General features: G+C 42.3%; 1 protein-coding gene across 1 annotated transcript in view; it reads left to right on the top strand.

The window, feature by feature from the left end:
• Window positions 1-26824, top strand: part of DNAH9 (dynein axonemal heavy chain 9) — a 326432-nt gene that overhangs the window by 290087 nt on the left and 9521 nt on the right. The window contains exons 65-67 of the mRNA XM_070482321.1: window positions 411-602; window positions 2509-2679; window positions 8339-8521. Of these exons, the coding sequence (XP_070338422.1) occupies window positions 411-602; window positions 2509-2679; window positions 8339-8521 (546 nt within the window). The remainder of the gene's footprint in view (window positions 1-410; window positions 603-2508; window positions 2680-8338; window positions 8522-26824) is intronic.

The following is a 26824-nucleotide window of genomic DNA, read 5'->3' as shown; positions in this document are numbered from 1 at the left end:
CACATATAAAATAGAGGAAGATGGACACAGATGTTAGCTCAGGGCCAGGCTTCCTCAGCAAAAAGAGGAGGATTGGCAGCAGATGTTAGCTCAGGGCTGATCTTCCTCAAAAATAGATCAATAAATAAATAAATAAAGGACTTGTAGGTAGAGCCTGACTTCATTGCCACAGTCAAGGCCCGTGAAAGCGGGAAGGCATGTATGCTAGGGGGTTGGCGCTCGCCTCTCCTCACCCTTTGACGTGATTCTTCAAGCACTTAATGAGCTCCGCGCGGCACTCGGGGTACGCGGATGAATAGACACTGCTCCTGATCTGGAGAAGCATCTCATTTTGTGGCTTACACTCTGCCCGTCCATCAGGCAGCCCGGCGCCTGCGTGGAGATCTTTCTTCCCTTCCCCTGTCTCTCAGGTCCCCTATGATGATTTGCGCTACCTCTTTGGAGAGATCATGTACGGAGGCCACATCACAGATGACTGGGACAGGAGACTCTGCAGGACCTATCTGGAGGAATTCATCAAACCAGAAATGCTAGAAGGAGAGCTGTCTCTGGCCCCAGGGTTCCCACTCCCAGGAAACATGGACTACAGTGGTTACCATCAGGTAAGTCTCTGCTCTTCCCTCATGCCGGCATGGTGGTCCTCATGTGGGCCCTGGGTCTTGCACCCATGCTGCCTCCACCACTGGGGATGCTCACTCAGGGCCAGGGAAGAATGGCTTAGAGAGCTGAGCTTACATCGAGTGTGGTTCTCAGCCCCAAGTTTGCCCTGCTCAATGTGAGAGCTATAGGATTTCTAGCCTCAAATTAATGATAAAATTGAGCCTCTGGAGATCTTTTTATTCTTGATGTTTGGTTCAATAATTCTATTTGTTTCTCTTTTCTACAAATAACATCTGGGGCAGTCATTTGATTGTTTTCATTCAGAATATTGACAAAGCCATTAAGAGCAAAATTCCAGGTAAGAACTTAGTCAACTTTTGGTCAAGTTCATACTAGCAATGTTAACTGTCCTCAGAGGGACGTGATTCTGTAGGCAGATCGCTCGCCTGCCTCTCCTCTGTTGGTCGCTATGAACACAGGCGCACATACTCACATACATACGCCAAGGAAAACATGCTCGTGGCGCTTTTTCTTACTATCACTTTGGGTTTTCATTTTACTATTGTTTCTGCTATTTTTAAGGTGTTCATCTTTGCCTACTTAGCCTGCCATGGAAAATATATTCAAAGATTATTTTTTTAAAAACCATTTTCATTGCTTGACTTTTGAACATGCCTGAAAGAACCCTTGAATACTGAACCCTTGAATGCTTAACCCTTGAATAACTTAAAGGAAATACTGGTCGTATGAACGTTAACTTCAGCTTTAAAAAAATTTTTAATTCATAAAATTCAAGAGGGTAAGTCGTAAAAGTCATTCGTTCCAGAAAAACTGGACCTATGAAAAGAAATTAAAAACAGTAAGACTCGTTAAAGAAAATAGGAAGCATTTTTTAATAAATTACTTGACTGAAAGGTTTAAAGGCTTTACCCAAGAAAATTGTGCAAGAGCGCCCCCTAGTGTCTATAGAACTATTCAACAAGAGGCTGGAGGCAGTGGTGGGCAACAGTAACACGGTTTGCACACTTCCAAATGACTAAGGCAGCTTTGCTTTTTCTTCATCTCTTTCTTTGACCTGTCCGTTAGTAGATGGTTCTAGGGCGCCCACCAAGAGTCCAAGAGTGTGCTGGAAGAAATACAAAAATAAGCCACAAATTTGCCTTTAAAGATTGAGCAAGGTTTTACTTAGATTGGATTTTACTAACACCAAGAAATCATCAAAGTCACATGAGGAGCTAAACTTGAGGGATGTTTTCTTGCTGTAACAGAGAGAATTGTGACAGAGAACTCAGAGAACATTCAGAGAAGGAAGGGAACCTTAAAAGCCAGGGGGCACTTTTTAGGGATGGCAGACTGTGTGCCCACAGAGATGTGTTGTGTGGGTGACACATTGTTTTAAAAGTTTTTAATTGGAATTTTTTTCATCAGATACAGGAACTTTCAGGTCACAGCAAAATTCCCCTCACCCTACAGCCACATCCATACCTTTATTTTGCATGCATGGTCCCATGTTTGTGTTTAGGTTTGTCATCCCTGATTTAGATAAACAGAGGGAAGAAAATAGGAATTTAAGGGGAAAAGGGCTGGGATCCGAGAAGAGCTTGAGTGAAAATAAAGGTAGGCATTAGTATTTCTAGAAGAATCAGAAGTCCTCCACGTGTGCGGAGGGACAGGTGTCTGACAGGGGGTGGTGGGAGGGGTGAGACAGGCGATGGATAAAGTTGGCTAAGCTTCTTAAAAAAGAGAATGATGTCATGAATGTGGAGGTTCTGGAAAACTGGCCCAGCATACAAAAATGGGTGGTGTCAAGAAAGGATGTACACTAATGGGTGGAGAGCATGCTGACGTCAGCCAGCGTTGGTGAGCAATCTTGGTTTGTGTTTAAGTGAGCTTGCCCTTGACTTTCAGTACATTGATGCTGAGCTGCCCCCAGAGTCACCGTATCTCTATGGCCTCCACCCCAACGCGGAGATTGGCTTCCTGACCCAGAACTCAGAAAAGCTCTTTCGCACCGTGTTGGAGCTGCAGCCCCGGGACAGCAACGCTGGAGATGGAGCTGGGGCCTCGAGAGAAGAAAAGGTATATGGAGGGATTGCCTGAGACCATTCTGGGGAGCCCGAGGATTGCAGAGGGAGAGGCTTCTCCCACTGGCCGTGTTGGCCATACATAGCACAGACCACATGGTGCACACCTTCCCCTTGCACAGAGCCGGTCCAGCCTTGATGGGCTTGCCCTTCACCTCCAGGAGCCCCAGTCCCTCCCCAGTCATGTCACCACTCTGGCCATCGGGTTAAATCATAGGAAGTCCCTGCCATGGGTTTGGCAGTTTGCTTTCCTAGTCCACTTGAAGGCAGTTTTATTCAGTTTGTCTGCCAAACCAAATAAAAGGGCAGCGCCAAACAATGGTGGTTTGGGAAACTTGAGATGACTTCATGACTCTATGGCAAAGTAAGTAATGATGCTCACTCCTTTAAGACAAAATGCCTTCTTCTCTTTGTATGAATGACATTTAATCAGAGTCTTCTAACACTCAGTGACGTGATACCAAACACAGGACTTCCTGAATTTTCAGGAAGGTGGAGGGAAATTATGGATGCAAAGGCAGGCGAGGATGAGGTATGGGTTTTAGAACAACCAGAGGCAATCTGAAGGCTGTGTTCCTGGTGTGGGCGTAGCAGAGGGTAGAAAAGGAATGGGCACCACAGCGAAACTTTTCCCAGGACGAGCTAATTCAGCTTCTAAGAGACGTACCTCCTTCTCCCACCTCCACCCCACAGTCCTGCCTGGATTCCTTTAATTCCTCCATGGAGATTCCACTGGCTTTACAAGGAACACACTTGGAAGATTAAGGCTTAGGAACCCTGGGTGGTCATCAAGCTGTAGGCTCCAGGGATGGATTTCAGGAAACCAAACTGACACTAAAGGAGCTGGACTTTTGTTTAAAGGTATGGAGTGGTGTCATCGAAATAGCAGTTCTCAGATTGCATCATGCCTCTGAGTGAGCTAGGGAGCATGAAATTCTGATTCTGGGGTCTAGGGTCAGGCCCAGGAATTTGCACCCTAGTAATTTTGATGCGGGTGAGCATACTTTGAGAAAGCTGCTCCAAATCACACCTCTCAGCCTGTCCCACTATTTGATGCATAGGATGTAATTTGAGAGCAAAAGGAAAAGAAGAAATTTTATGTTGCTCAGAATCCAAACCACTTAGAATGAAAAACATTCCTGGCTCTAAAAATGAAAAAGGCTGGGACTACACAAGTAATAGATTTAGGATGCTTCAGGTGGGATTCAAAGAAGCTTCTAGTTCTTGTCATTTCCTTATCCCCTTTGTCCAACTCAAGAAATTTTGTGTGTGTGTGTGTGTGTGTGTGTTTGTGTGTGTTTGTGTATGTGTTGCAGAAATGAATGAACCGTGGTCACTTGCTATGCATCACAGTGTACAAGAAGCAACAGGTGTGCAGGCTATTGTGTGTGTGTCAGTTGTGCTATACCTCTGCCCTCAGACTAGTACCTGGTAGACTGCTCGTGTCTCCTCCCCCACTTCCCCACCCCCCTCAGCTTTTGTTTCTCCTTCCTGGGCACATGGCAGCCCAGCTATGCGCTAAACTTCCCAATTTCTCTTTCATATAGATGCAGACATGTCAGTAGATTTGGACCATCTATGATAGGCTGTTTCTCATCTAGCTCACATGTTCTCATGAGCTCTGTTCTTCCACATCCACAGAACAGCTCAAGAGGAGCGGCAAAGAGCCAAAGCAGATGGAGTGTTGTGTTGTTAAGTCGGAAATGACCCGGAGGTTGCACATTCCACATACGCTCATGAACGATCGGCCCAAGTCTACCGACATGTTTACATCTATATGGAAGAGAACTTGGGAAATTTAGTGCATAGCTGGGTTGCCATGTGCCTAGGAAGGAGAGAGAAAAGTCAGGAGTAGGGTCGGGGGGAGAGACATCAGCAATCTACCACAGTCTTCAACCCAAGCTTGGGTTTTCTTTCTAGGGCGCACCATGGGCTCGTTTGATGACCTGAGCCAGAACTCCTGCGTGGCCCCGAATGCCTCTCTTGGGCAGATGGATCTGCCACTAATCATGGGGTTAGTTTGCTAGGCTGCCATACAAAGTACCACGGACTAGGTGTCTTGAACAACAAAAGTTTATTTTCTCACAGTTCTGGAAACTGGAAGTCCGAGATCAGGGTGTCAGCATAGTTGGCTTCTTCTGAGGCCTCTCTCCTTGGCTTGTAGATGGCCATCTTCTCACTGTGTCCTTATGAGGCCTTTCCTCTATGCTCACACGCCTCTGTCATCTCTCTCCGTCTGTCCAAATTTCCTCTTCCTGTAAGGACACCAGTGAGATTGGATTAGGGCCCACCCTAACAGCTTCATTTTAACTCAGTCACCTCTTTAAAGACCCTCTCTCCAAATGCAGTCACATTCTAAGGGTCTAGGGGTTAGGACTTGAACATATGAATTTAGGGGGGACGTGATTTGGCCCATCACGCTGGCCTCCGGTGTGACGTCCACCCTTCCTGCTTCCTTGGTGGTGAGGTAGTCGTCTCTCCCATTTGCCCTTGACTACTGGATTGCCTTAGTGTTGAACGACTGGCTCATTTGGAGAAAAGTGAAGCAGGTTCCCTAACTCCTTATACCAAAGTCTATTTCAGATAGCTAAAATATTTAAATGAAAGAGTACTGAAATAAAAGTTGGGTGAAGGCTTTTATGATCTTACAAAGAGGAAGGAATATAAAACCTTAAAAGAAAAGCAATTCAGAATCTATAAAGAAAAAGATTGACAAATTTGATGGCTTAAAATATGCAAAACATCTGCAAAGCAAAAACACCATGAGCAAAGTCAAAGACAAACCAGGAGAACCTATCTGGTTCTGGGCAGATTCTGCTAACACACACAGACTTCTTACCAATGGAAAAAGAGAGAGGAGAAGAGAGGAGGGGAAAGAAGGACACCAAAGGAATTCACGTAGTAATACAAATGGCCAATAAAAATAGTAAAATATTCTCAATGTCGCTCACAAGTGAAGTTAAGTGAAATATCATTTTTCACCTAATGGTAAGGATTTTAAAATGTGATAACATCCAGTGGTGTGGGCATAAGAAAACCGGCATTGTCATCTCTGCTGGTAGAGGTTTAAATTGTAGGACAATTTGACAACAGCTACTAAAATTAAAAATGTTCACATTTTTTACTCATAATTCTATTTCTAGGAATTCAGCCAGTGGAAACATTCAAAAGTGCACAGATTTTATGACATACATATTTATTTATGGCAAGATTGTTTTAAGTAGTAGAAACGGTAAACAGACCAAATAGCCACCAATAGGGTAATGACGTATTAAATTATGGTATGCCAAAACAGTGAAATAACATATACTGTTAAAAAGAAGAAGGCAAATCCACATGTACTAGCAAGGGAAGGTGTCCAAGATTTATCATAAGGTGAAAAGAAAGCAAGCTGGAAAAGCTATGTGTCATATGATTCCATTAGTGATAAATAGAAAGAAAGAGAAAGCGGGGGCAGGGGGGTGGGGAGGAAGGCAGAAAGGAAGATAGATAGACATGATAGATACATGGATGGATGATGGATGGGTAGGGTTATATGCATTGAAGGACACCTGCAGAATTATAACCCCCCCAAATTAACAGTTAACATTGTTTTTCCCCCTTTGAGGGAAGAGGCAAGATTGTGGGAGGATTTTACTTCTAATATCATAAGTATCCATAATATTTGGATTTTATGCTAAGCACTTATTACTTTCCCCAAAATTTTAAAAAAAGCAGAGGTGTTTGCACGTAAAAATAAAGTAGACCACATCCCTTGGAATCCACTCCTCCCATATGAAGGGGGCTTTGGAGTTCTCTGAGCAAAAGAGGGTCTTGGACGTCTGTGGATCTGCTCCCTTTCCTAGCAGTCCTGCCTCGTCGGGCCGGGTCTCCAAATCCTCCGGCCTGATCAGTGACAGAGTAGAACTCTGTTTCCCCACATTCGACATGTTTTGGAACAATGCCTCCACACTATCTCATCATCTCTTTGTGAATAATGTTCACATGGCAGCTCACTGAGATAGGGCTGTCTCTTCAAATTCAGCTTCAGAGATAGAATGTAATATAATTTTAGCCATTTGTCCTCTACCCCAGCAGCTCCTTTCAGGTACTATTAAAATTCCATTCCAGGTTTTGCTATGACAGCACCAGAGACCCATTTGTGACAGGGTGATGAGCTTTTACTTTCTTTCTTTCTAACATCAGCTCTTTTCCTAGAGAATGTATTGTCTGTTAACAATACAAGGCAAAGTGAATATTAATAATCTCGTACATTTATATAGTTCTTTATAGCTTTCAGAGGCTGCCACATTCATCAACTCCTTTGATTTGATCTTCGCATCAGCCCTGGGAGTGGGGGAGAGGGAGCAGGTGGAGAAAGATGTCCTTAGAAATTCTTATAGATGGAAAAATTGAGGCCTAAGTGACTTGCTTAAATTCACATGGGTGACGCATAACAGAACTGGATTGCCTCAGTCAGGGCTCTTTGGTTGCAAGCAACAGAAAACATTTTCGCTGAAATAGGCAAGAAATAGCTCACTATCTCAAAGGAATCAACCTAAGAAAGGATAGAAACCACAGCGGCTTTAGGGTCTCAGGGAAAAAGAAGAGTGGACAGTCCTTTCAGCACACTTCCATCCTGGCAGTGGCTCCAGCCACTTTCTGTCCTTGAATCCTAGGCTCGAGATTCAAATTGTCATTGCACTGGGAAAGACCATCTGATTGGTCTAATTTGGGTCAAGGGAGGGCTAGGTCCAATGACTGTACCCCCAAAACATGGAGAAGAGGTAATTTCACAAAAGGAGATAGGAACCTGTTACCAGAAGAAGGGAAAAGAGATGAGCAGACAGAAAAACAACCATCCATTGTGGCTGGAGCTCAGCTCTCACGATCCAGGAAGGGCTGGCGCTCTCTCGCAGGCTCCCTTTCTCCCTCCCTCCCTCCATCCTTCTGCGGGCCACATGTTCTATTATGTTTGCACTGGTTTCATTTTTCTTTATCTGCTGACAGACCTCCTGGGCTTGTTTGTTTACTCAAAATGGCAGACAGCCTTGGAGTGCTTACCCCAAAATAACCCGGTATCTCGCTGCCTCGATTCCAATTTCCAGCAGGAGACCCTGGTTGTTTTAGCTCCCCTGGTCTAATTAGCTGACAGTTTGTGTGGTAAAGGCATCATGGGGTGAGGGAGGAGGTTTGCATGATAGATGAGGATGCTTCTTCCATGACCAAGGACAGAAACCACAGTACAGGCTCATGGAAACTCAGAAGAGAGTATATATATATATATATATACACATATTCCTCACTGCTGCTCATTGCTGCAGCTTTACGTGGCCCAGAATGACCACCCTTGGCCAAGTCTATCCTGTGCCTCTCTAGTTTGATTTCCACAGCTAACTAGGTCAGTTCCTGGGTTTTTCCAACTCCCAGTTCCTGGAAAGGCATCTGCATTCATCTTTTAAAGCTGCTCACACAAGTCACAAGGAGCTGGCCAGCCTAGGGAGAGGCCATCTATTGTCGGTCCTCACTCCCTGACCCACTTGACATAAGCAAGTGGGCAAGAGTATGGTGAAGTGATGGATGGCTGCCATCTTCAGTGCCATATTGCCGGAGAAAAGAATCCTTCTGGATAATTAGAACCTCTTCTTAACCCTGTGTTTCCTCTCGTGTGACAGGTCAAGGCTGTCCTGGAAGAAATACTGGAGCGAGTGACAGACGAGTTTAACATCTCAGAGCTGATGGCCAAAGTGGAGGAGCGCACACCCTACATTGTGGTTGCCTTCCAGGAGTGTGAGCGGATGAACATCCTCACCAGAGAGATCCAGCGCTCACTGAGGGAGCTGGACCTTGGCTTAAAGGTGGGTGAGGTCTTGGGGGGAGGGGGACTGCCAAAGGACACAGCTGGACCCCTTGGGGACAGAGGGACACTGAGGGACCTGAGAGCTGGAGAGCAGTTGTCCTACAGCAATCTGAACGACCAAGAAGCTGTCCCTCCCAGAAACCGGAGTCTGGCCGGCTGCAGGGGGCTAAGATACATGGCTCTAAAGCCTGGAGCTGTGCTGAAATGAGAGAGCGAGGAGCGACTGCACGGCCCATGAGCTGCCCCCAGAGGCTACTCTCAGAGGACCAAGCAAGAAAGTCCTGACAAACTGGTGTCTTCCACTGATATGAGTTAAGTTTCTTTCATGGGAGGCAAAAGAGTGAGCTAGAGAAAAGTACGGCTTCTGGAACTAGACTGCCGGGATCAACTCCCAGCTCCTCCATTTCCTCTCTGTGTGGCCTTCAAGTGACTTAACCCTCACTGTGTCTCAGGTTCTTCTCCTGTAAAACAGCGATCATGGTCCTACTTCACAGGGCTTTTGGAAGGATTAAATAAACTGATTTCCGTAGAATAGTTACAGCAATGCTGACACGTGGTAGGTACCCCTAAACCATTAGCTGTCAGTATTATCATCATCCCATCAGGGCAAAGGAAAGAATTTTAATCTTTTACAACCTCAAGGTTGTCTGAAACATCCAAGATACTGCACAAGCTCAGAGGTTTCTCTTGAGCAATGAAAGATTCTACTTTTTCTATCACCAATTACTTAAACGAGTCCGCTTCATCGACTGAAAGATGATTATGTCGAGTGCCCAGCACAGAGCCTAAGAGATAAGCGCCATTATTACCCTTCACCTGGATGACAGGTAAGTGGGAGGGCCTGCTGCCTTTTAGGAGGTGAGGAAGGGGACTGCTGTCAGTTGCAGTGACACATTTATTAAAGGAATTGTGACCCCAGACAGAGGAAGCCTGAGAACCCAGTTCGTAGCTGACCGTGAAAGCTCAGCCAAGCCCTGGCAGCCCAGGGGCGTGGTGTGCTGCCTGCTGCCCTCGTGTCCGGCTCTCAGGTTCTACAGCCACGGTCACGTGTGCACAGGAAAACAATCGTGGGTTTCTTCCCATGTAGTTGCATAGAAACTGAAACAGATGCAAAATCTAGGTTAGTGGGGGTCTTTTAATCTGTTAATTTCTCTTCTCCCCTCAACATGGATGGAGGGAAATAAGGAGAAAGAGGAGACAGAAAGGGCTGCTGAAGACTGACAGTGTTTTACATACCAGCTTGTAATCAAAGGAAATCAAAACTTCATGGAACAATCTCAGATGTAAATAAGGACTTTGCCTGTCACATTATGCAGCTCCGTTACTATGGTGCACAGGTATATATTAGTAATTATCCGGAGTAGGTTTGTTGCAAACTTAGCTTATTGAATTCATGCAATTTGGTGCAGTCTATTTACCCATTCAGCTTCCAATTTATTCGCTCGTTTTTCTTCCCAGAGCCTCTGTGGTGGCTTGGCATTACGAATCACAGAGTGCTCCTGGCCAAGGAGGAAGGGAGGGTGGGGAGAGGCTTGTCTTTTTTTCAGTCTAGTTTGAGCACTGCTGATTGATGACTTCTTTGGGCAAGTCTCGGCCCTCCGTGCTGGAGGATGCATAAGAGGCTGAAAGGGGAGCCTTCCTCTCCAGAGACAGGCTTGGAGAAAAACAAGCACACAAACAGATTATAACCCAATGCAGAAATAATGAAGTGCCACATAGAAAGGTGTGGGAGAAGAAAGGAAGAAACAAGGATGTGGGATCAGGAAGGTCCCGGAGGAGAAGAGGCCTCAAGGGGTCTTTGGAGGAAGGGTGGGGCTACTGCAGGTGGGGACCAGGAGAAGAGTCTTCCAGAGGTTCCAGCAGAGGCAGCCTGAGCCTGCTCTAAGAGTTCCCCTGCTTCGGCCGGAGCAAAGGGTCCACTCCGGCGAGTAAGAGGGATGCAGTGAACCTCCAAAGGCGGCGACGGAACAACGGCCCAGAAGCAGTCAGCACAACTGCATGCTGCCTTTTCCTCCCCATCCCTCTGGGAGCTGGATGGCTAGAGCGATGCCCATGAAAAACTGCCATCATGAAGACCCAGTCACGCTAGGACAGGTCCCCAAACGCTCTGGGGGATTTATCACAATACTTATTCCCGCCTCCACCCTCCAGGCCTACCAACCTCTGGGGTGGGGTCAGGAAACCTGTATTTTTAACCAGCAGCCAGGTAATTCTTGTGATGAGTCAAGTTTGTGAAGCGCAGTGCTAAGGCAAGCAGATAGAAGAAAAAGACAAATGTGTCCCTGGAAAAATGAAGGTGCGAGGTGACGGCAGCAGAGTTCAGAGAAGGGAAAGTGTTGAGGTCTAGGGAAGAGAGAAAGTGGAGCTGGCAAGAAAGGGGAGTAGGAGAGGAAACAGCAGAAGGGAGTGACTTCAATAGGGGGTTCACAGGACAGCCTGGCATGTGAGGAGATGCGAGGGCCCCCTGGACAGGGTCTGATAAATGGAGCCGTGAGGAAGCACTCGGCACCACGCTCCCCCAGGAACGCTGGCGGGAAAGCATGACTGGCAGCCAGCGGGGAGGAAGAGGAACTCTGATGGAGGTTTTCCTTCTTGTCCTTTCCTTTCCTTCTCCTTAACAGTCACTTTAAAGTTCTGGGAGTGTTTTAGGTGGGGCTACCCAGCACAGCAAACAGGTGAACCCAAATGCTCTGCTCAGACTGGGCAGCAAAGCTGAAAAATGTCTAACTTTTGAAGTCATTAGGCCAATATTCTTAGCATCTGTGATAAAGAGATTTTTACTTGTGATCATTCATAACTGACTGGATGGGAAACCATAATGCTACCCAAAAAAGTATTAGTTGAACTGAGAGGTACACTAAGCCCCCAGAACGGTGGGAGCTCAAAGCCTACAGCACACAGACATGGGCAGGGAAGGTCAGCTGGCCACAGCCATGTTCCCACAGACAGAAATTCCCCTGGGATTCACCAGTCAAACTTCTGGCTCTCAGCCTTACACAATGAAGAACAAGGTCCCGTAGTATCCAGAGCTGGTTAGTCAGAGGTACTGACTCTCACCAACCAGACACACAAAAGTCTGATATACAAAACTCCCAAAGGCCAATTTATTCCTTTACAATAACAACTAGGTATAACTTTCAAAGGGCCACCTACTGATGGCAGCCTGCCCAGAAAATTCTCTGCCTATGTAGGAAAACTACATGAGAAGCTAAATTCTCAGACTTGTATTATCCAATTCAGTAGCCACTAATGACAGGTTAGCAGTTGAAATGAGGCTAGTCCAGATTGAGATGTGCTGTAAGTGTAAATTAAACACTAGATTTCAAAGACAGAAGACCAAAAAAGTAAAATATCCTATTAATAATTTTTATGTTGATTAGATATTGAAATGATATTTGACATTTTAAATATATCAAGTTAAATAAAATATAAGTTCATCTGTTTCTTTTTACTTTTTTAAATGTGGCTACTAGAAATTTAAAATTACACATGTGGCTCCATTCGTGGCTTGTGCTCTATTTCATTTGGGCAGTGCTCTCCTCAATGGAGCCACTGCCAGCCTAGAATCTGGGCAGGGCTGGGAACTTTTTTTTTTTTTGAGGAAGATTAGCCCTGAGCTAACTACTGCCAATCCTCCTCTTTTTGCTGAAGAAGACTGGCCCTGAGCTAACATCCATGCCCATCTTCCTCTACTTTATATGTGGGACGCCTACCACAGCATGGCTTTTACCAAGCGGTGCCATATCCGCACCCACAATCCAAACCGGCGAACCCCGGGCCACCGAGAAGCAGAACGTGCAAACTTAACCCCTGCGCCACCCGGCCAGCCCCTAGGAACTGTTTTTTATTATTCAAATGTTTGATGGCATCAGACATTTTTGTTCCTATGCTGTCAGTGGCTGCTTGACAAAATTTGTTTCTGAATATGTGAAAGATGTTCAGCCTTCAAGTCCCGCCAGCTGCACTGCTCTGGCTCTTTACTCTGAGCCATTGTGTGTTGAGAGCGCAAGTCTGTGAGGGGTGCCTTGCTTTGGCCTTCTAACGACCAACAGTCACCCCCCCACCGGACAGCTGCCCCCCCCCCCATCTGCCTTTGGTCTTCCTGCACTCTATCAGAACACCCAGATGAGCTGCTGGCCCCTCAGTCTGGAAGCCAGCCTGGAGGGGACAGAACCCATAGCATTCCCCCTTCCCTTCCCAACTCTTCCCCTCCCGTTTTTCGTACACATGAGAGCTGGGTGCAGAGGCCATCTTCATAGGGAGTGAAAAGTGGACAAGAGTGACCCACAGGACAGGGTGCAGCCCACAGCCCCTGGAGGAGGGAGTATGTGGGTGTCACTAACGCCTTGGATTGAGTGCGGGCTGCGTGCCTGCGAGCCCAGAGCACCAGCTGCTTCGGATGCCCCAGAAGTGCCCTTTCCAAATGGACGTTCCTGGCCCTCCTCAGAGGCTGGCATCCCTAGGTTTGGACTGGAGACTGTGAATCTGCGCTTTTAACCAGCTCACTGAATTAAAGCAATGAAGGCCTGCAGGAAAAATAAGGTTTTATTCTATACTATATCAAAGAAAGGTTATGAAAGCATTTATTTACAGGGATGAATAGAGTGGTCAAGGTCACAGCCAGACAGCCCTCATAGACACCATAAGGTACCCCCCAGCCTTCAGTTCTCTCAGATTTCCCTGCAATGCTGATGTGGAGCAGGCAAGTCACAGGACCCTGAAATGCGACATTTTCTTAAGAGAAGGATTCTGTGTTTTCTTTGTAAGTTTTCTTTGTAAGTTTTCTTTGTGTTGACTCTTGACCTGCAAGCAAATAAGTGCACATGTTGATTGGTTACACGGGAAGCAGAATAAGTGCACATGTTGATTGGTTACACGGGATGCAGAATCAGTGCACATGTTGATTGGTTACACGGGACGCAGAATCAGTGCACATGTTGATTGGTTACACTGGACGCAGAATAAGTGCACATGTTGATTGGTTACACGGGACGCAGAATAAGTGCACATGTTGATTGGTTACACGGGACGCAGAATCAGTGCACATGTTGATTGGTTACACTGGACGCAGAATAAGTGCACATGTTGATTGGTTACACGGGACGCAGAATAAGTGCACATGTTGATTGGTTACACGGGACGCAGAATCAGTGCACATGTTGATTGGTTACACTGGACGCAGAATAAGTGCACATGTTGATTGGTTACACGGGACGCAGAATAAGTGCACATGTTGATTGGTTACACGGGATGCAGAATAAGTGCACATGTTGATTGGTTACATGGGATCCAGGCAGGAGGGGTTTGAGAAACTCAGGCTTGAGCAAACGGAAGGAGATTTCTCCGCTGTAGCACAGCTTGAGTCTGTAAGCAGGGCCTGCTTACCCAGAGCTTGGCCACAGAAACTTCCCGTCTGCCCACCCCAGCCTCCACCAACCCAGGCGCATCTTAGGACACTAATCTTTTCTGAATACCTTTCAGGAAGTGCTGTCTCGAGTCTAGATTTGTTTCTTCTCAGCCCCTTCTCTGAAAATGAATCACTTCTACTTCCACTCAAGGTCATGGGAATATCTTAGTTCAGAAACCTAGCTACAACGTTAATGATTTCTTCATTTCCTAAATTGTTCCTGCTTCACTCTCATAGTGTCAAAACCTAAGAGACAGTACATTCTTTAAGGCTCCATCACTTGCACATTCAATTAGTGAATGCAAAATCGTTGTCAGAATAAGTTATAATCATATTACAAGCAGGCGTGAGAAATGTTTAAGAGAGCCGAGTTACACATTTTATGTTCCTCTGCTATAAAAATGATTTTAGATTCCTGAAGGGTGTTAAAAATTAAGTATTGCATATATATGTTTTATTATCAGATTTTATTTTTAGAGCAATTTTAGTTCATATAAAAATTGAGCAGAAGGTACAGAAAGTTCCAGTATACCCCCTGCCCCCCTCCACACACAGCCTCCCCACTATCAACATCCCCCACCAGAGCGGTCCATTTGTTACAACTGATGAAGCCACACTGACTCATTGTAGTCACCCGAAGTCCGCAGTTTGCATTAGGGTTCTCTCTGGGTGGTGTACACTCTGTGGATTTGGACAGATGCATAATGACATGTATCCACCATTATAGTGTCTTACAGAGTAGTTTCATTGCCCTAAACATCCTCTACTGCATATATTTTAATCTTAAGCACATGATTTCCTCTTACAAGAAAATTCCGAGAAATCGAGGTTGGCGAGCCTTCACTGTTTGCAGAAGTGGCACATCCCCGTATGAGGCATGGTCACGTGGAGTAAGTGGTTGAATTAGCCAGGGGAGATAGCCAGGAAGCAAAGGCCTTCTCTTTACAAGCAAAGGACAGCGGCTGGCAGAGTCCAGAGCTTCTCTCTATTTGTCTTACTGTGCCATGGCCCTCAGAGGATATGCCAAAGGACTGGGACATTTCCATCCCACTTTTTCTGGTACCGCTGACCCTCTTCTGCCCGGTCGTGTTATGGGATGACTCCAGGACGGGGCACTTTACTCCCTGTCAGCTCACATGGCAGATGACATTCACATGGCCACACCCAGATTTAACAAAACCCAAACAATGGTGTGGAAAAGCACATGTACTGCGGTGTATTGTTTATGAAACCATTTTATAATCATGTGAGTAAATTGGCCGCTGAAAACTTCTTAAAATTTTTACTTAAAGGGAAAAATAAATATGGCCTGCATCTTTTTTTTTAAGTCTTTTGGACTTAATTTTTTTGTAACGAGTCTTGCTTTATCTACATATCTTCTTAACCGCAGTTTGGCAAGCAAGCATGTACTATTTATTATATGCCCATAAACACGTTTTATTAAAAAGGCCACATATAGGATTCTTAACATAACCCTGGAAACAACACACATATGACAGTTTCCATTACCAAACAGAAAACTAAGCCTTTCTATTTAGACCGGTGCTGATCCAATGGAACTTCCTGGGATGATGGGAATGTCCCCTATCTGCACTAATAGGGCATGTGTGTTATTGCGCACAGGAAATGTAGCTAATGTGACTGAGCAACTGATGTTTAATTTCATCATTTGAGTTCACTTGCGCATCAATGGCTGCACAGGGCCCACGGTGTCCTATCAGACACTAACATGCTAGGCCTAAAGCATCTGTATGTGGAAACTGCAGGGTTAATTACCTCCTTAAAGTCCCAACCTTCAACACTGGCACACTGGTTAGGGCTTCAACGTACGAACTCTGGTGAGACACAATTCAGTCCATGGCAGGGTCTTTCTCAGTCTGCACTGCCTCCCGTATAGAAGTTGCTGTATCAGTCTGACCAATATGGGCCCAGTGGTTCCACCAATGCACACGCTTTTGGTTCTGCCCAGGCTTTGTGGGCACCAACACGTTATGTCCGTGCCTTTGCCATGCTGTGCCTTCTTTATCACTTCTCACCTGACTCAGATTCTCTCATGAATGGGCGAAGTGACGCAGTGTCAGAGCTGCTGAGTATTGGGATTGTGTCCTGTTTATGGCAAAATCCATCATGTTTGTTAGAAAAGAAGTGCTGAGAACCCCTGGTCTGGGTCTCCCCAACCTCCTGCCTCCCTAGAAGCCACTGTGCTTCAGCCACCGCCTTCTCTGCACGATGCAGGCTCTCCACTCTGTCTCGGCAGCTCAGCCTCCTTGCCTCTGTACGGCTCTTTCCATCTTAAAAACACAGCTGTAAATGTGCCTGATTTATAAGCCTCTCCCTGACCAATGCCCCCAGCTGTGGTCATTTTATCCTTCTGCACCTCTCCAGTACAGAGTGGAGTACAGTATGGGTCCTGGATTAATACGCATATACACATGCATTTCTTTGTAACTGCTCTTAAGTCATCCCTCGAGCCTGCCACAAATACAAACCCTGCTTCCTCAGTTAAACTATAAACTCCTCAAGCAGGCACTCTTGTAATTGTTGAACAGTTCTGGGGAAAAAAACCCCAAAACTAGTAAAGTCCTCTCTGTGTTTGCTGTGAGTCTGAGCGCAAAGCTGCTGCAGGGAGGGAGGAAGGGGGGCCAGAGCTCAGCTCCCCCCTCCCTCCTCAGTATGTGTCTTTCTGTTTAAAGTAATCTCTTCACCTCTGCAAATACTGTGTCACCCCTGAAGAATTCAATGGGCTTGCCTTTATAAATCGGGGATTTGGGAAATTATACACACATACACTATGATCCGTCTATTAAAAAGTCACTGACTTAGATTATTTAAGTCTTTGAATAATTCTTTTTCCACATTTAGAGTTCTTTATTTGGTCCAAACAGAGACAGGCACTGATAACAAAGGGAAATTTTACAACTGTGATAGCAACCTCTGAAAAATACGACTTATGAGGTTTTGTTGCTTATGACCAACAAACCAGATTGACCCTAAACAATTAGAAAATCAGGCGATATGTGAAAAACATCAGTTTTCAGATATTGGACAATAGGCAGCACAGGACTGTGATACTTGAACAAAAGGAAATAAGAAAGGTGAGACCTCCACTCCACAAACTTGCTATGTGGAGGCAGTTTCCAGGCTACAGTTCAGGAAAAAGCCCCAAAGTTCTGCTGAATTGAGGAGACACAGAGCCAAGGCAGCTGGAGTCTGCAGGGCAGAGCACCTATGGCAGAGAGCTGCCCAGAGGAGCGCCCGAGATGTGCAGAGCCATCCCCCTGAGACATTGTCTGGCTACTGCTCTGCACATGAGTGAGAAGAAACTACCAGAGCTGGGAAAGAACCACCGGAAAGGAGCAGAGAAAGTAATCTCAGAGTTCACGTAGAGCTGGGAAGAGTTATTTTGTTCCCACTAGCCAGAGCAGAAAGAGATTAAAAAAACAGGAAGAATCAGGGAGAAGTCTCAGAAGGGTATCAACTTAGTTGTGGGAAAAATTGAACCTAGACTCAGACTGAAGGCTGGTCTGGACTCCCCCCAGCTCCCAATAAAGCTGAAAGGCAAGCCTCCAACAGATCCACTGATTTCAGGTAACATAACTGCAGGCAAAAATAAATTCCAGCACTATTTAAAGAATACAATGAAATCTAGCACTCAGTGATATAAAATTCACAGTGTCTGACATAAACTAAACAAATTACAGGGATGTAAAGAAGCAGGAATATACGAGTCACAGTGAGGAGAAAAGCTGACCAACTGCAGTGCAGCCAGAAATGGCAGGGGGTATGGAATTAGCAGAAAAAGACGTTAAGATAATTATTATAAGTTAAGAAGATAGAAGAAAATAAGGCCATGATGAAGTGGAAATGGAAGATATAAAAAAGACCCCAGTGGAACTTACAGAGATTAAAAATACAATATCTGAATGAAAAATTAACTTTGGAGGTTTTATAGCTGATTGAGCACTGCAGAAGGAAAGATCAGTAATCATGAAAACATCACAATTCTAGAAACTATCCAAAATGAGGGGAAAAGAAAAACTAATGAAAAAAGGAGACAGCACATCAGTGACCTGTGGGATAATATCAAGTGGTCTAACATATGTATAACTGGAGTCCCAGGGGGATGGGGTTGGGGGGAGGACAGAAAAAAATATTTGAAGAAATAAGGGCCACAACTTTGCAAATTTGATGAGAACTATAAACCCATAGGCACAAGAAGCTCAACAAGCCCCATGCAGAATAAGCCTAAGGAAAACTACGTGAAGATACCTCATAAGGAAGTTGCTGAAACCCAAGGATAAAACAGCAGTGAGGGGGTGGAGGTGGGGTTGGGGGGTGACATACAAAGAACCAAAGAAAAGAATGATGGCAGACTTCTTGTGGGGAGCTACGCAAGCTGGAAGACGTGGAGAGATACCATTAAAGTACTAAAAGAAAAGTATCAAAAGTAAAAACTATAAACTTGGAATTCTTTGACCAGCAAAAAAAGTTTCAAAAAATTAAAGATATTTTCAGACAACTGAGAGAATTCATATTCAGCTGAGAGAATTCCTATCCAGTAGGCCTAAAGTACAAGAAATGAAAAGGAATTTCTTCAGCAAGAAGGAAAATGATACCATATAGAAATTTGAATCTACACCAAGAAATGATAGTCTCCATAAATGGTAAGTATGTGAGTCATGTAAAAGACATTTTCTCTCCTTTAAAAATCTTAAAAAATAATTGACTTTTTAAAACAAAAATAATAAGTACGGTGAGCTTTATGAAATATGTAGACCTAAAATGTACGACAAAAATCACATGAAAAATGAGAGGGGAGAAATGGAAGGGTATCGTACACAATTCCTATACTATATGAAATGTGGTATAATATTTGAAGGTAGACTGTGATAAGTTAAAGATATATATTGTAAATCCTAGAATAGGGTTCAGCAGACTATTTGCCTGCAGACAAAATCCAGCACACAAGCTGCTTTTGTAAGGAAACATTTACTGAAACACAGCCACAACCGTCAATTTACGTGTTGTCTACGGCTGCTTTGCTGCTACCATTGCAGAGCTGAGTAGCTGCAACAGAGATCACGTGGCCTGCCAAGCTCATGGTATTTACTATTTGACACTTTACAGAAAAAAACTTTTGCCAACCCTGCCCTAGAGCAACCACTAAAATAAGTGAATAAATGGTAGATTTAAATTCTGCCATATTGGTAATTAGATTAAATAGAAATGGTCAGTGCCCAAAGTGCTGATTAGAATTTTCAGATTGGGTAAAAAAAAAAAAAAAAAGCAAGACCTATCAAGATGCTGTTGTATCAGGGATCCTTTCCCCAGCTCACCCCCACATTTGAAGATTTGCTAGAAGGATTCATGGGTCTCAGCATATAGTTGTACATAGGGCTGAGATTTGTTACAGTGATATGGTAAGAATACACATACAGCCATAAGGGGAAAAGTCACGGGTGGAGTCAGCAGAAATCCATATGCAACTTTCTCATGCTGTCTCCCTGTCGTGAGGTATCACACAGAGTGGGGTCCTATATCCAGAGAAAACGTTGTTAGGAGTGAAGGGGAAATCAAGACATTTTCAGATGAAGGACAATCATAAGAGGTTTGTCACCACCAGACCAACCCTAAAAGAATGTTAAAGGAATGTCTCTAAACAGAAAGGAAATGATAAAGGATTTTGGAAAATCAGAAAGGAAGAAAGAACACAGTAAGTGAAAAATATGAGTAAATACAATATGCTTTCCTTCGCCTCGTGAGTTTTCTAAATCCAGTTTGACAGCTGAAGCAAAATTTATAACACTATTTGATGTGGTGCTAAATGCACGTGGAGGAAATATTTAAGACAATTATATTGTAAATGGGGGAAGGAAAGGGGGTGTGAAGAAAGGTAAGGTTTCTACACATCACTTCACTGGAGAAATGCCAACATAGTAGACTATGATAAATTATGTATATATAGTGTAATATCTAGAGCTACCAGTATAAAACCTATAAAAGGAGATATACCCAAAAATACTCTAGATAAATAAAACCAAAATTCTAAATGCATTCAAGTAATCCACAGGAAGCCAGGAAAAAGAAAACGAAAATTAAAAACAGAAAACAAAAAATAAAATGGCAGATTTAAGCCCTTATATACAATAATTACATTAAATCTAAATGTTCTAATATGCCAATTAAAAGAGACAGATTGGCAACATAGTTTAAAAAACATGAGCCAACTATATGCTGTCTTCAAGAAACTCACTCCAAATATAACATTATAGACAAGATGAATGTAAAAATATAAAAAGATATATCATGAAAATATAATTCAAAAGAAAGAAAGCAGGAATGGCTATATCAATATCAGATACAGTTGACTTAAGAGCAAAGAAAATTACCAGAGACAGAGAGGGGTGTTACACAGTGAGAAAAGAGCCAGTCCACCAGGAGACACGGTGGTCCTCAATGTGTACGCACCGAACAACAGAGCTGCAAAAACAGGTGAAGTAAAACTGATAGAACTGAAAGGAGAACAGACAAATTCTCAATTACAGTTGGAGACTTCAACACCCTTCTCTCAACAATTGATGATAGCGTAACTAGACAAAAAATCAACAAGAATATAGAAGTCAACTACACCATCAACCAACAGGATTTAATGCACTCAAAAAGAGCAGAATACACCTTCTTTCTAAGTGTCCTGGAACATATACCAAGATAGAGCATATCCTGTGCCATGAAACCAACCTCAACAAATTGAAAAGCATTGAAATCATACAGAGTTTGTTCTATAACCACAAGGGAATCAAAGTAGAAATCAGATCAGAAAGTTAACAGAAAAATCTCCAAACATTTGGAAACAAAAAACACACTTCTGTATAATCCATGGGTCCAAGGGGAAGTCTAAAGGGAAATAGAAAATACTTTGAACCAAATGAAAATAAAATATCTAACACAGCTAAAGCAGTGCTGAGAGAGAAATTTATGCTATTAAATGCATACATTAGAAAAGAGGAAAGTCTCACTTCCACAATCTAAGCTCCCATTTCAAGAACCTAGAAGAGAAGAGCAAAATAAACCCAAAGCAAGGAGAAGGAAAGAAATAATAAACATAAGAGCAGAAAGCAATGAAATTGAAAATGGAAAAACAATTGAGAAAATCAATGAAACAAAGAGCTAGCTCTTTGAAAATATCAATAAAATTAACAAATCCCTAGCAACACTGACAAAGAAACAAAGAAGCAAAAAGACATGAATTACCAATATCAGCAAGGAAAGAGGGGATATCGCTTCAGATGCTGCAGACATCCAAAGGATGTCGTGAAACAGTTCTACACACATAAATTTGACAACTTAGATGAAATGGACCAATTCCTTGAAAAACACAAACTACCACAATACCACAATGTGAAAAGAACATTTGAATAGGCCCGTAACTATTAGGGACATTGGATTTGTAGTTTAAAATTTCCAAAAGAAGAAATCTCCATGCCCAGAAAATTTCACTGGGGAATTCTACTAAACATTTAAAGACAAATTAACAACAATTTTATACAATGTATTCCAGAAAATAGAAGAGGAATGAACACTTCCCAGTTCATTTTGTGAAACTACCCAAGCTACCCTGATATCAAAACCAGACAAAGATAGTACAAAAAAATTAAAACTACAGACCAATATTGCTCATAAATATAAATGCAAAAATCCTTAACAAATGATTAGCAAATGGAATTCAGCAATATATAAAAAGGATTATTTACCATGGCCAAATGACTAAGATACAAAACTAGTTCCATATTCAAAAACCAGTCAATATAATCCACCATATTAACAGACTAAAGAAGAAAGATCACATGATCATATCAACTGATACAGAAAAATCATTTGAAACATTCAACACTCATTCATGATAAAACTCTCAGAAAAACAGGAATAGAGGGGGACATCCTCAACTTGATAATAAGCATCTACAAAAACCTATAACGTTATACTTAACATGGTACTTAATGGTGAAAGATTGCATGCTCTCCCCTAACATCAAGAACAAGGCAAGACGTCTGCTCTCACCAGTCTTTTTTTTTTTTTGAGGAAGATTAGCCCTGAGCTAACTACTGCTGTACTACCAATCCTCCTCTTTTTGCTGAGCAAGACAGGCCCTGAGCTAACATCCGTGCCCATCTTCCTCTACTTTGTATGTGGGACGCCTACCACAGCATGGCTTTTGCCAAGCGGTGCCATGTCCGCACCCGGGATCCGAACTGGGGAACCCCAGGCTGCTGAGAAGCAGAACGTGCGAACTTAACCACTGCGCCACCAGGCCGGCCCCCTGCTCTCACCAGTCTTATTCAACATAGTGCTGGAAGTTGTAGCCAGTGCAATAAGGCCAAAAAAAACAAAAAACAAAAGAAAGAAAGAAACAGTATCCAGGTTGGAAAGTAAGAAATAAAACTGTCCCTCTTTGCAGATCACATGATTGTCTACATAGGAAATTGCAAGACTCTACAAAAATACTAGAACGAATAAGCGAATTCAGGAACGTATCGGAATACAAGATAAACACACAAAAATTAATCATATTTCTATATACAAGCAATGAAAACATGGACACCAAAATTAAAAATGTAGTACCATTTATAACTGCTCAAAAAATTGAAATGCTTAGTTGCAAATCTAATAACACATGTACAGGACTTGTATCCTGAAAACTATGAAACACTGAAAAAGAAATTAAAGAATATATAAATAGGGGTCAGCCTCATGGCCAAGTGGTTAAGTTCGCACACTCTGCTTCAGCAGCCTGGGGTTCACCAGTTCAGATCCTGGGCGCAGAACTACACACCGCTCATCAAACCATGTTGTGGTGGCGTCCCACACAGAGGAACTAGAGTGACTGACAACTAGGATATGCAACTATGTACTGGGGCTTTGGTAAAAAAAAAAAAAAAAAAAAGGAAGACTGGCAACAGATGTTAGCTCAGGGCCAATCTTCCTCACCAAAAGAAAAACAAAATATAAATAAATGTAGGGGTATACGGTATTCATGGATTAGAAGACTCAGCGTAGTACACATGTCAATTCTACTCAAATCGATATACAGGTTTAATGCAATTCCAATCAAAATCCCAACAAGAATCTTTTGTAGATATAGAGAAGATTATTCTAAAATTTATGTGGAAAAGCAAAGAAACTAGAATAATGAAAAACCAATTTTGAAAAAGAATAAAGTGGGAGGAAACAGTTACTTAATTTCAAAACTTGTTATATAGCTACAGTAATCCAGACCGTGTGGTAATGGTGGACGGACAGATACACAAAACAGAATAAAGCAGCTGGAAATAGACCTTCCCAAATAGCCCAAATGATTTTTGACAAAGGTGTAAAAGCAAGTCAATGGAGAAAAGAGAGTCTTTTCAACAAACAGTGCTAGAGTAATTTGGCATAACAGGCAAAAATACTAACCTCAAGCTAAGTCTCACACCTTATAAAAAATTAACCCAAAATGGATTGGGGACTTAAGTATAAAACTTAAAACTATAAAGCTTCTAGAAAAAAAAAACAGGAGAAAATCTTCCAGCTCTAGGGGTAGGAAAATAGTTCTTAGACTTGACACCAAAAACACAAGCCACAAAAGGAAAAACTGATAAAATGGACTCCATTAAAATTGAAAACTTTTGCTCTACAAAAAACCCTTTTAAGAGAACGAAGACAAGCTTTAGACTAGATAAAAATATTTGCAATCCACATATCTGAAAAAAGACTAATATCTAAAATATATAACTAACTCCTGAAATTCAATGGGGAAAAAAAATCCAATTATAAAATAGGCAAAAGATATTAAGACATTGCACCAAAGAGAATAGACAGGTGAAAAAGTAGCATATGAAAATAAATTCATCTTCATTAACTATTAGGGAAATGCAAGTTAAAATTACGAGATATTACTACACACCTACCAGAATGACTAAAACAAAAAATAATGATAGCTCCAAGTGCTGACAAAGATGTGAATAAAATGGACCACTCAGACATTGCTGGTGAGAATGCAAAATGGGACAGTCACTTTGAAAACCAGTTTGGCACTTTCCTTAAAAACCAAACATGTAACTACCATACAACCTAGCAATTATATGTGTGGGCATTTATCCCAGAGAAAAGAAAACTTACGTTCACTCAAAAATCTGTACATAAATGTTTATAGCAGCTTCATTCATAATGGCCAAAACCTGGAAACAACCCAGATGTCCTTCAGTGGGTGAAGGGTTGAACAAACCGTGTGCATCCATATTGTATTGGCTGCCTGTCGCTGCTGTAATAAGTTACTACAAACTTAGCGGCTTAAAATAATTTATTATGTTACAGTTTTGGAGGTCATAAGTCTGAGACGGGTCTCATTTAGCTAAAATCAAGATTTGGGCAGAACTGTGTTTATTCTGCAGGCTCTACAGAAGGATCCATTCGCTTCCTTCTCCCAGTTTCTAGAGGCTGCTACGTTCCTTGACCAATGGCTCCTTTCCCCATCTTTAAAGCCAGCAGTGGAGCATCTTCCAATCTGACTCTCACCTTCCTACCTGCCTCCTTCCTACAGTCATGTATTGATTAATGATGGGGATATGTTTTGAGAAATTCATCCTTAGGCGATTGTGTCATTGTGCAAACATGATGGAGTGTACTTGCATAAACTTACATGGTCTAGCCTACTACACACCTAGGCTAGATGGTACTAATCTTATGGGTCCACTGTTGTATATGTGGTCCATCATTGACTAAAACGTTGTTATGAGGTGCACGACGTATAAGGATCTCTGTGATTAAATTAGGCCAACCTTGATAATCCAAGATAATCTCCCCACTTTAAACTCCTTAACTTAATCACATCTGCAAAGTCCCTTTTGCCATGTAAGGTGACATATTCACAGGCTCTAAGGATTAGGATGTAGACATCTTTGGAGAGGTTATTATTCCTTCTACCATACATATCATAGGATACTACTCAGCAATAAAAAGTAATGAACAATTTGGCACATGTAAAAACCTGGATGAATGCTCAGAGTATTATGCTAATTGAAGAGCCAATCCCAAAAGATTAAAGGTTTTATAAATGATTCCATTTATATAATATTCCTGAAATGACAAGCTTATAGAAATGGAGAATAGATCGGTGTTTACCAGGGGTTATGGAAAAGGTGGGGACAAGAGAGAAGTGGTTGTAGCTATAAAAGGGCAACCCAAGGCATGTTGTGGTGGTAGAAATGCTTTGTATCTTGACTGTACCAATGTCAGTATCCTGTTTGTCACATTGTACTATAGTTTTATAAAATGTTACCATTGGGGGAAACTGGATACACAACACACAAGACTTGTCTATATTATTTCTTACAACTGCATGTGTGTCTACAATTATCTCAAAATAAAAAGTTTAATTTAAATAGAAAGCAGAGAGAAAACTTCCCAACAAATTTTATGAAGCCAGAATTAATTCGTTACTAAACCCAAAAACATTACAAGAAAATGAGAGACAAATATGCCTCATAAACACAGATGCAAAAATCCTTAGTAAGACGTTAGTAAGTCAAATCATACAATATAAGAAAAGGATAATACATTGTGGTCACACAGGGCTCATCTCAGGAATGCAAGGTTGGTTTTAACATTCAAAAATCAATCAATAAAGTTCACTGTATTAATGTACTAAATACAAAAGCCATATGATCATCTTTGTAAATGGGAAAAAAGCATTTGAAAAAATTTAACACCAAATCTTTGATTTTAAAATATCAGAAAGAGAAGAATTAAAAGGACTTTCCTTAACCTAATAAAGGACATCTAAGAAAACCTTAACATCATATTTAATGGTGAAAGACAATGTTTTCCCTCTAAGTTTAGAAACAAAGCAAGGATGTCTACCCTTATCACTTTTATTCATCATTGTAATGAAGGTCCTAGACAGTGCAATAAGGCAAGAAAAATTTACACAGATGGAGTCTCATAAAAGAAAAGATTTGATCATCTTTGATCATTTTTTCCTTTGCACTAAATTTAATCTTAATGCTTAATGTTATCTTATTAAATAATCAGCTATATTTAGGGAAACTTCATTATTACATGTTATAAATTGTATATAATAATGAATTATCACATAACTGCAGGCATGAGGAAAACCATATTGTCTCATAAACTTGATTTTGGCTCAAATATACAAGTAGTATTTTATAGCCTCTTTTTAGAAGTCTTCACTGAAGTGGAGAGTCCAAATAAAGAGAGCAATTTTTTCTATTTTAACCCAGTAATAGGATTCATTTCAGCAGACCCTTAAAGAAATCTACCAGAAGAAACTTTTGTTCACCTAATTGGGGTGTAGCTGAAAGTGATAAACTTTGTTGGCAGATACAGGCCATCTAGACTTCCCGTTGAACCTTAAGGTGGCCTCAGAATCCTTCACAACACACTGCTCTGGTCAGCCATGTCAATGCAGCTGAGCAGACACACAGAATGAAATCCATTTTCTATCCCTGTAATAAAGTCCATTTACTGCAAGAAAAAAATCCGTAATTCAGGCTGTACTCATTCAGCCTGGCATATCTGGCACTGGTCTGATGAGAGATGTTTGGCTTTTAAAATATTATGGTATCTTAAAATAGCCCAGTCACTAGAGTCTATGGTATAGAAAATGTATATGTAATAACTACATTCTCTCTGGGAAGTCCATAAAGAAGTTATTAGTCTATTTCCTACAAATTGGGGGTCAGAGTGTTAGTTTCTAGCTGTCATTCAGGACCTGAAATATGTTCATCTTTAAGGGAGGTATGCTGAATGCTTTTCAGCAGTTTCAAGAGTCAAGAGAAAGAGCTGGACCTAGAATTACACGGTCCAGTCTCCCATCCCACAGGCAAGGTACCTCCAGGC

Source organism: Equus asinus, chromosome 13, assembly GCF_041296235.1.
Source record: "Equus asinus isolate D_3611 breed Donkey chromosome 13, EquAss-T2T_v2, whole genome shotgun sequence".
Taxonomy (NCBI): domain Eukaryota; kingdom Metazoa; phylum Chordata; class Mammalia; order Perissodactyla; family Equidae; genus Equus; species Equus asinus.
Note: the sequence above shows the minus strand (reverse complement) of the source record. Positions and strands in the feature narration are given on the sequence as shown.